We start from the raw sequence: 11,670 nt of genomic DNA on the forward strand, positions 1-11,670 counted from the left end.
TATATATGTATATATATATATATATATATATATATATATATATATATATATATACATATATTGTATTACATTTATGTGTAGGCCTACAATACTTTAAAATAACCATTTATATTTCATACATGGTATTTCATACATTAATATTTAGAGGTAATTGCATATCAAATAGGCCCCTATATGAAGTATGTATACTTACATTTATAGAAACCAGATTTCTGGATGCTTTACTCAATACAACCAACTCATGATATATACAATATTTTATTTTCGCTTTTAATTTATCATAACTCTGTATTATATTATTTACTTGTATTATCATGTACAGTATTGTACTCGGGCTATAAAGATCTTTATGCTAAGGCAATTAATTTCTTTACATGTGTTGTTGTTTATGTTCGTTAAGTTTTTTTGTATTTCAAAGTCGGAAATTAATGCATTGCGGTATTAAAAAAAAATATTACGTTGTAATGCAAACGCAGTATTTCAGAAGAGAAATATTGGTGTCGTTATTAAAGAATGAAGTTCTTTACATGCACATTATAGTCATAATAAAGTATATATTTTTTTCTATTGCACGATTCGCGTTACAATTACATTCGAAAAGCGCGTGTACATCCATTCGAAATTGAGGAAGACCCTTTAGAAATTAAACTTTAAAATTAGCACTGCACAGTTTATTCTTTGAGAAAAACCTTAGAAATGGAATTAAAACTTTAAAGAGTTCAATTCGAAGTTGTGACCACAGATAAATCAAATCAAGTAGTTTATAGTATTTTACTACACAGAGGTATTTAAATACTCATTTATTCTTTCTTGTTCTAATTATGATTTAAAGGCTGATGTAAATTTAATGTAGACAAAGTGAGCGTTTTTAAAATTCTAAAGTTTAATGATTGATAAACGCGTTTTGATGGTTCAGAATTGCGTCAATATTTTAATGTGTCATGCGTCATGCATTAATTAGCTGAACATGGCGCTGTCGGTAGAATGGAGTTAGTGCAATTGAACATGTAAATATATTGTAATTGGTGTAATCAAGAAACATAACATTGAAATTAGTATAGCCTTTTGGTTTTCAGTTCGTCAGTTGTTATTTTTTTTTTAAAGATGTTTGCTTATTAGATTTTCGAAATGTTATAGTATAAGCCAAGCCTTTGTTTTAGTTTGTCAGTTAGTCATTTTTTTCCAAGATTTATGTCACATAGGAAATCAAAGTAGTTCATAACATTTCCATAGAATTAAGATTTTCCACAAAAAGAAATCGTAACTGCATTAGGAATTTGATCTTTTAACTCTAGGATTAAATGTATTGTAACGGCTGTTTAAGATCAAAGTAGGCTCTTGTATCCACGTGAGCTTTATGTATCCATATAACTCAGTCTTGCCATGTGAAGGACAAAAGTGACGCCTAGCCTCATTGATACACTCACTGAACTGAATAGTTTTAAGATTGCAATTATTAAGTGATTGCAAACAATAATTATTCGTTCATTTTATCGCACAAATTATGAAAATAAATCAGGTATCTTAACTCATCAAGTGTTCTTCGAACGAATTCCGTGCTACAGTATAATAGAATGTAATTAAGGTTTAAATAACCTTTGTGATTACTGCTAATTTCGACCGATTGGTTTTATGTACTCCTTAGTTTTGTATTCAAATGTCTTGATTATCGGTTGTTGCTGAACACATTTGATTAATTGATTGATTAATTAATAATTGATTGATTTATTTATTTATTAATAATTGATTGATTGATTAATTGATTGATTGATTGATTGATTGATTTATTGATTGATTGATTTATTGATTGATTGATTGAGTAATCTGCTTTAGCTGCATCTAATGCTCTGTCATCACTATCACATTTTCTTTGACAATGAAAGTGTTGTATTCCATATAATTATAGTGATGATGCGCCTATATATAGTTATGATGTGATGTCATCATGACCATATTTAGGCATTTCACATATTTTTGTTTTAGGGATCTTGGTGGTGGTGGTGGTGGTGGTGGCGGTGGTGGTGGTGGTGGTGGTAATGATGATTGTGATATTGATGACGATGATGGTGATAATATCGTAAGATATGGTCTTTAGCGGCCGCCAATGGGAGGGTGGATGGACACCCAGCAGCATGAAAAAAAAAACCAGCTGAACAAAGGGCGGAGCCAACGGCCAACCATGCCTTAGTTTAAGGAGTAGGTTTTTTTTAGTTTCATAAAATAACTTCAACTTTCTTTTTTCTCAAAATGTCCAAATCAAAGAGCTCAATCACCAAGCGCATAGAGGCTTTTTCGCATGATGCGCTCTACAAATCCAACTATTATTATTATTATTATAACTCCTCGGAGCCAACGGCCAACCATGCTTTAGTTTAAGGAGTAGGTTTTTTAGTTTCATATACAACTTTTTTCAAAATGTCAAACTCAAAGAGCTCAATCACCAAGCGCATAGAGGCTTTTATTGCATGATGCGCTATACAAATCCAACTATTATTATTATTATTATTATTATTATTATTAAAGATTTAAACATTCACAGGATATAATCAAATTATATGTTTACATGTGAACGTACATACACACGATAGTACATTCACCGTAGGATGCCTATAATGATACAAGGCTATAGTATTTAATTCAATAGAGGCCCAGTAGGCCTTGCTTGCATCGTAAAAAATGCCTTTTATTAAAAACATAAGACATGATAGTAGGCATTTATAAGTACTAAACTGGCTGCTAATGTAAGATTTTTGGAATTACATTTCTATTGTAAATCTCATTTTTACTTTTTCAAATTGAATAAAAAGAACAGAATTGTGAAATAAAAAATGAAACTAACCAGGTTCACATTCAGAATTTAACGTGATCTAGTGGATCATGATCAAGCCAGTCACTTTATGTGAACCAACCTGAATCAAATAACGTGCCTAATGAGATTTTGATTTAAAGTCGGGATAGTTACTCAGAATAACTGACTTAACGACCTTTAAAAATCTTAAGAACTAAAGGATATCATAATTGTAAACAGTTTGTAACTGATTTAATTTTTCCACTAGTGTCTGTTGGTGCCAATAGCAGTTGTTGCCAAGTTTCGGTTGCCTACTAGTAGAAACAACATACACAAGAATCAGTAAAATGTTTGCGCAGGCACTAGTGTTTTAATTTTTTTCGCCAATTTCGGGCACAAAATGTTTTTATTTTGTTCTTATTTTACAAATTTTGCTTCTGAAAAATTTACAAAAGTATCGCAAACTTAATATTTCTAAAGCACAGGTGGCATCTATACGTAACTGTATCAGCTGGGCAACCACTAAAAGCATGTTCGTGAAAGTTGATATGCATGTAGGAATAAAATAGATGTTTTATTCCTCCATGATATATGTCATCGTCGACATTTGAAGGTTATTATGGATATAAAATACCCAAAAATGATTAAAAATAAATCTTCATGTTTAGGTAAAAAATCAGATACATTGACAAATTTTACGGAGTGATGAAACTCACTCCTGCACATTGTGCACTTGTGTTTGCCGTCAATCAATCAATAAACTGGAAAGGCCGAAAAGGAAGGTCTGTTTCTTTCCTCTATGTTCACATTATACTAACAAATTAAATCTGATTTAAAAGAAAGAGGGCCTAAATTTGAAACTGAAATGTTTGAAAAATGATTACTATTATGTAAAACGTGGCTGTCAACTTATCAGACAAAATTTATTTTGTGTCTGCCGTAAAGATTAGTAATAAATTTACACACTTTTCACAGATAGAAAATTAATATTGTACTGTAGATTATCACTGACAATCTTATAGAGGGGGTACAGATATGACCAAACTGAATTTACTGAGATTTAAAAAAAATTGTATACAAGATTTAATATGGAATGGAGTCATTTTGACCCTAAGTATGGTGTACTGACAGCAGTGTAATAACATAAATAAGCATATATATATATATATATGCTGTCTCTGAACCAATCGGTTCGTAACTCCGTTTCCGCATAACATGTTACATAAAACTATACGGAGTCTATATTGTTTATTCATGAGTATGGTAATAACTCATGACATCATACCACTGTTCCTTTATATTATAGGCTATGATAGAATTCGATAAAATGTATAGACGAAAAACGTCAACATAAAAAGAGAAGATACCCACACCTAGTTACTTAAATAAAAACTTCAACTTATATTTTATTTACCTCAGATTCATTCAATTCGTTTTTATATTGTTCTTATTTTTTAAGCTATTCCAGCCTCAGTATTTTTATAAAATGTGTTCTTATTTAAAAAAAAAGGTAGGACAATACAAAATTGTTCAGTTTTTTGTATTTCTGTTTTCTTTTTGTTGTCTGGTTACTTAGCATCCCTCGTTCGGGGTATGAATAGGACCTATTGATTCGCCTTTTGTCAAGATTGTTCATGTCGTTTTCGTCTGTGGGTTCAATACAGTACTGTGTGTACTACACAAACTTACTTATAATGTCGGGTCGTGAGGTACCGTCTGTGTGGCAGTTATTTGCTATATTATTTTTAGTTTTTGGTGAGTATAGCAATAATTATTTTTTTATTCTAATTGATGATATGTTTTAAAGATTTACTATACTGAAGTTAACATAGGGCTAATAATGATCATTTCCGCCATAATTCACGTGACCCGTTATGCAAGCACAACTGTATTAGTGTTCCACAAACCTGGCCTGTACATTATAAAACCTGGGGCGAAAATTCTATTTCTATGCATATTGGTAGGCCTAGGTCTATATATAAGAACAAACTCAACTTTTATTCCAAATAGAAATATCAGAGATATTACGTATTCATTTAACACAATTGTGATTGATACGATAGTTGACATACCTTATCCATGTGTGTAGTAGTTGAAGTCAGGCTCCAAAGGAAAAACAAATTCGATATATGTTGTACAATTGAGTTTTTCAATACACAAAAAAGGTATTCGACAAAAAAAAACCTCGGAAAAGGATTACGAGATACCGATTTTTTAATGTTTAAAAACCACGTTTTCTCCCATGATCCCGAATTCAAACACCCTTTTAGTGTTCAACATATCAAAAAACATTTTCCTCGGGAGCTTGGCATTAAGAACATTACTTTCCTAAAGTTTCCGGGTTTCTCTTTCTCTTAAGTTCCATGCGCTTTGTGCGACTACTGTGAAGGATATACGGACTCATCTGGGGTCTTTAATAGGGGGTTCTACTGTTTGCGTTACTATCAAGAATATTGCTGTGGATCAACTTCAACAGGAAAGTATTGCTGCGATTGGGAAGAATACCAAGACTGGTCCAAAGGTCAAGATGATGAAGGGTAAGGTCAGATATGGTATAGACGTATTAGACTTAAAAACTCTGTTCAGACAATTTTTCTTTGAAAAAACCCTGTTGTATGCCAGTTATGATGTGCCTATATATGGTCATGATGTGATGTCATTATGACCATATTAGGCATGTCACATGTTTCTGTCAAATAAAATTTGATAGTCTGGACAGGGCTTTGAACTGCTTAGGATATTGGATGATTTAAAATAAATTGTTATGGAAGTGGTTGGTGCAGTTGTGATTCAGGCAGCCTTGAGATCATGTGCCAAATATCATGTTGTATATTTCGCTTCTGTCATAGTTTTATCGTATGTTATAAATTTTAAACGGTGAAAAAGAGGAATCTGCGAGTGCGAAAAAAAAATGCTCCAACCAGGATTCGGACCTGGGAGTCTATGCAGACGCCTTAACCAACCGGGACATTGAAGTAGGAATCCGATTGGAGGCAATTCGCACTCTACTCTAGTATTTGATGCCCACACGTTAAACAGAGATCAATGTTATACGCCCTCTTCTCTTTATCTATTTATTGTTTCATACTACATAATAATAGGCCTAGGCATATTATGTCTTTCAATACATTATTTGATGTGGTGATAAAGTCATTCAGTCGTTCTAAAATTGTTGTTGTCAATATAAGTATGTTCACACTACTTAATTTGTGTTGCCTGTGTTGCAGTATTTAATGCACACTTAAGTTGGATTAGAAATGATAGAACTAAGCGTTGGCCACACTTCTAGTGTTTCAATGTTTGTCAAATTCCATTTAAACTAACCAGTAGACTACTCTTGCAGGAAGGCCATTATCAATCACACGACTTGGTGTTCAATGCACACCTCAACATTCCTTTAAAAAACCAGAAGAGTGTACTTATGGACTACAAATCTTTCGTCCGGTGTGTCACCATACTATTCACCTGCCTGAGACAAGGCCAGCCAAACTTACATTAAACGAATCGATAGGTTCCAAAAACGATTTTGTAAAAAACTATGACCTCAGTTGTCAATTGTTTCACTTGCAGCTTTTCAACACTAGACATGATATTTCTGGGTTCTCAATTTTTCGGACTATTAAGTTTGATGATTGTCCCCTTTCTCTACTACCCAACCCCTCTCTGCTTCCTTGCAGAGTTCACACAAGACAAGCCTCTCACTCAGCATTCTAAGTCAGTCCATCTCTCACGTTCTTCACACCCTTTCATTGGCACGTTTAGTTGGCTGTCGAATAAATTTCCACAGTCTGTTATTGTTCCACCACTACACAAATATTTCAGCATTACTAAGTGTTGCACCTTGACTCGTTTTTATGTTCACTGTTTGTTGTGACTTTCTCTCCCCCCCCCTCCCCCCCCACTCTCTCTCTCTCTCTCTCTCTCTCTCTAATCTCTTGATTATTTTTATTTCTTTTGGTTTTTCTGCCCTTCTTGTACAGCGTTTAATCCGCTGTTGAGGATTAATGTTTGTATATTTAAATAAATTCTGTGAATGTATTTTTATACTGAGACTTTACCATTTTAAATTAAAGTTTTTCCTTTTAGGCACTATCACAGTAATGATTATTTTTTAAACATTATTCTTAATCTATAATACATGTTCCGGGACCAGAGATTTATGAATTTTCATGTCTGTGCTGCTTCCGCCCTGTCTACCATGTGATATTGTATGTATGTAATTGAATAACGAAAGAAAAAAAGAAAAAAAAAAGACATATCATTCATTTAACTCCTTTTTAAAATTTTCAGAATGAGTACATTGGTGGTAGTGTTGATTGGTGTTATAATATTTATTGGTGTCATCTCTTTTTGTATTATTTTCGTGTGTGTTTGTGTTGTGACTGCTCCAAACAGTAATTCGTCTACTAATGGATCCAGCGTTCACCTCAGACGTAAGTCAATTCCGTTGTAACAATTTGTAAAAAAAAGAATATATTCTTATAAGTACCATTTCAACTAAATCCACACTTTATACTTGCCAAACCTCACCGGCCGCACATGAATACAAGGTGCTGCTTTCGTACATGGTCAGATCGCAGAGGACATGTGTAGATATTAGATTAATAGTAACGGGAATTATTCCTACATCAGTCGGCTAAACTGGTCTGTGTGTGTGCGTTGAACCGGCGCTCCAACCCATGGAATTACAGTCCAAAAGGATTGCTTATTGTACAAATGCCAAATAAAATAATCGACTTCAAATCCATTTTGTTGAGAACTAAAAATTGTACATACAAACACAATTTTAAACTTGTATATAAAGCTCTGATTTATCGATAATATTTATATTTTAACATAAAACAACTTATTTTACCCTTTATATGTTGCTTTATATTATTTTGCTGCTAGCTGCACTTTGGAGAGCTCCCAGACAGTAGCCTTAACGCCGATTTTGAGCAATCCCGTCTGGTGATAGCTAGAATTGTTTCTTTTCTGTTTTTTTCCTTTTTGTTGTTTATCTGTTACTGTGTATGTTGAACTGAAGACGAAATAAATTACATGATATGATTTCAAATATTTAGGTTTGGGTAGGCCTATATCTCTTGTGAAAATTTGAATTGCTGGTGAGGTACCAGAGCTAGATTAATCTTGACAAACTTCTTGAATGAGAAAAACTAACCAATAGACAACAATCCTCTTGATGAATCTAAGATGTGGCATAATAAAATAGATTTACCCCCATATATCACCATTTAACAAGTTGATCCTTTATTTTAATTATTATTTTTAAGGAACGAGAGTGATGCCGAAACCAGACAATGAAATATTAGGCCCTCCTCCATATCCTGCGATGGGACCACCACCAGCCTACGACGACATATACCAACATTCTGAAAATCATAATAGACCACCAGCTTACACGGTGTCAGCGCAGGTTCCATCTATAACAATAAGACCAGTTCATCAAGTGGATACTTCAGCCATAAAGTAAATGAATGTAAATGTATAATACAGGTTTATCATTGTGTTTCTGACTCCAGGGTTTGTAAACGTTCGCCAGGAATACAGAATACAGAATACAACACTTTGATTGGTCTTGGAAAGAGCACAATGTACAAGCGTCGTTGTTGGCAAACCATGTAAAAGTCACTACAGAATATAATACAAATATTAAATCCCGTATATCGTAAAAAAACACAAAAACATTATGATATGGCACAAATGATATAAAATGGTATATTAAAATTCGTTCTTACAAAATTGTAATTACTGCAAAACATTACAAACATTCAGTTGTACAAAGGTACTAACATTTGGTGGAAATGAAGACAATGAGAGTAACTGCTTGTGAGAGAAAGTGGTTTTACGTCGTTTTTTTATGTAAAGACAGCAACCATAATATTAGCAGTGGCTGATATAGGAATTCAAAATAGGGGACCGAGAGAAGTCCTTTCACAGATAGAGGGTCCACCCACCTCAGCCCATGGTGGGGGTATTAGGCATGAAAATTTACGATTATGCCACCTCCAGAAGGCCGGAAATGACACTCCCAGACCTAAATTTGATTATAGGCCTAATTTTATCTTTTCTCTATTTTTTCTATTTTAAAAATAAACACCCACAGCAGACTATAAGAATGTGTATTGGGGACTAAAATGTCATTGTCCTTTTTAATCTGTATTACAAATAGTCTACAAAAAAAGTCACCTTTTGTTACTGTTATTATTATATCATTTATTATTAGGCCTAGCATAAGACAGAGGTCATTACCATTAATATTAATATAAGGCAATTTGTTAAATAGTGGTGGTGGTGATGATGATGATGATGATGATTATGATGATGATGATGACGACGATGATGATGATGATGATGATTATGATGATGATGATGATGATGATGATGAAGAAGATGATGATGATGATGGTGGTGGTGATGGAAGTGGTGTTGATGACGATGATTGTGGTAAGTTTTTGACACACATGCAAATTGAAATTGTCAGTGTTTTTTTGTTTTGTTTTTTGTTTTGTTTTTGTTTTGTTTTAATTGTTAATTAGCCTCACACACAGTCAATGTGCACTTTGAGAAATAACCATTGTCATAGCGCCACTGAACATCACATTATACCGTGGATATTGGCGCTATATAAATCCTTGTTGATTGATCGACTGATTGATTGATACAGATTTAAACATTCAAAGGATATAATTAAATTATATTTGTTTACATGTGAACGGACATACACATACACATATCTCTTATACACATCTAGATGTGTATAAGAGACAGGTGTTTGTGTTGTGACTGCTCCAAACAGTAATTCGTCTACTAATGGATCCAGCGTTCACCTCAGACGTAAGTTAATTCCGTTGTAACAATTTGTAAAAAAAAAGAATATATTCTTATAAGTACCATTTCAACTTAATCCACACTTTATACTTGCCAAACCTCACCGGCCGCACATGAATACAAGGTGCTGCTTTCGTACATGGTCAGATCGCAGAGGACATGTGTAGATATTAGATTAATAGTAACGGGAATTATTCCTACATCAGTCGGCTAAACTGGTCTGTGTGTGTGCGTTGAACCGGCGCTCCAACCCATGGAATTACAGTCCAAAAGGATTGCTTATTGTACAAATGCCAAATAAAATAATCGACTTCAAATCCATTTTGTTGAGAACTAAAAATTGTACATACAAACACAATTTTAAACTTGTATATAAAGCTCTGATTTATCGATAATATTTATATTTTAACATAAAACAACTTATTTTACCCTTTATGTTGCTTTATATTATTTTGCTGCTAGCTGCACTTTGGAGACTGTCTCTTATCCACATCTAGATGTGTATAAGAGACAGGGGTATGAATAGGACCTATATATATAATTAGTCTATAAACAGAAAGGTCATATTGTATTACTATTATTATTATATTAGGCTATTTGTTATTAAGCCAAGCCTCAGACCGGAGGAGTCATATTCATCAATATTAACAATATTAATATAAGCCAATTTGTATAATATTCCCACGTTAACACTTATTCGAATGTGAACTCTTATGGTGTGCCAACCATGTTCATCCCAATAAACTTCTCCTGAAGTTTCCGCTCTTGTCGCCCTCTATAGTGCTAAACCGATTGCATAATAATAAATATTAAACCTATCAGACAACCTTCGTCTATGAATTGAAAAAAAAATAAAAAAACATAATTCATTTTGGACACGTGTTCTTGGGAATTACAATAACGAACTAATAACAGTAATGTGAATTACGGTACCGGGCATCAACGTTATCGTCGCCATCGTCATCACTTTTATCTCCATCACCATCATCATCATTATCATATTATCAACATCATCAACATCATCATCATATTTTTGCAGAAAGTGTATATCGGCTTCTGCTTTTGCAAACTTGTTACTGAGTTTTTCTAGTTGTCTTCATTATTGCTTGGTAACCGTCTAGTCGAAGTCGTCGATTATACACGGTATATTTAAAATGCTAAATAAAATATTGTAAGAGGTTAATGTTTTGTATTTGTGGTGCGTCATGTGGATGGTTCTTAAAATAACCTAAAACAATACACTAATAATCATTAATTCCTGATAATAAAGTGTTTCAATGTGTTCCATATGTGTTTGAGCCAATGACCGGGGTAGCTTAGAGGCTTTGTTAAGGCATTAAGCGTTATATAAGAACGATATATTATTATTATTATTATTATTTTATTTTGCCTGCCATAATTCGAATTAATGTCTATCCTTCAAGTACAATGTAAGAGTAAGCGTTGGAGTGCGCCCCCACTAATTAGTACCGCACGGAAAATGCTGTGTAAACGAATAAGCGTTCTTGAGGCTAAATAAACATAAGATTAATATTCCTGCTTTTATACAGCCACATTGTTTCACCTCCAAAATATAACTTTAAATTTAAATGTAAATATATGCATTATTTATCCTGAAGTGAGATATTTTATCGTCTGTAGACATGAGGCGTAGACCTACGGAAATCAGTTTGATTCCATTTCGAATCAAAGAACAGGGTGTGGATGTAAGGTGACATCTGGTATCCTGATATTATTATGGACATAAAAGTGGAAATCAATAATTTCCTAATAATACATTTGCGTAAATGAAGTTATACAAAGCGACACCAACCATAGATTTGGAATATTACGTTTCTAGAGAGCCTAAAGTCATACCAACCTCAGATAGGATATAAAAGAAAATAACATTATGATCAACGGGCTCTTCATCTCCCAAATGGGTAAGTTCTTCAAAATATTCGATATTATAGGCTTAATAGTGGTGACCGTTTCAAAATTAGAGTGTAGATGCTTCAGAAAAGGGCCGCATGTGCTGAGAGCTCCAGTGTCTTGGATAACAACAATTTTAA

At 33.4% G+C, this 11,670-nt stretch overlaps 2 protein-coding genes across 2 annotated transcripts in view; both read left to right on the forward strand.

Moving 5' to 3' along the window:
• Nucleotides 1-4,388: 4,388 nt before the first annotated feature.
• LOC117115991 lies at nucleotides 4,389-9,069 on the forward strand. The gene is made up of 4 exons (XM_033259917.1): nucleotides 4,389-4,543; nucleotides 5,148-5,325; nucleotides 7,079-7,221; nucleotides 8,062-9,069. Exons 1-4 carry the CDS (start codon nucleotides 4,423-4,425, stop codon nucleotides 8,259-8,261), a joined length of 642 nt encoding a protein of 213 aa, XP_033115808.1. The 5' UTR covers nucleotides 4,389-4,422; the 3' UTR covers nucleotides 8,262-9,069.
• Nucleotides 9,070-9,584: 515 nt separating this feature from the next.
• Nucleotides 9,585-11,670, forward strand: part of LOC117115992 (cornifelin homolog) — a 6,852-nt gene continuing 4,766 nt past the window's right edge. The window contains exons 1-2 of the mRNA XM_033259919.1: nucleotides 9,585-9,625; nucleotides 11,261-11,541. Coding sequence (XP_033115810.1) covers nucleotides 11,511-11,541 — 31 coding nt within the window. The 5' untranslated portion in view covers nucleotides 9,585-9,625; nucleotides 11,261-11,510. The remainder of the gene's footprint in view (nucleotides 9,626-11,260; nucleotides 11,542-11,670) is intronic.

The sequence above is a fragment of the Anneissia japonica genome, unplaced genomic scaffold (assembly GCF_011630105.1).
Source record: "Anneissia japonica isolate Jap-2015-1 unplaced genomic scaffold, ASM1163010v1 scaffold287743_len2803612_cov181, whole genome shotgun sequence".
NCBI classification, from domain to species: domain Eukaryota; kingdom Metazoa; phylum Echinodermata; class Crinoidea; order Comatulida; family Comatulidae; genus Anneissia; species Anneissia japonica.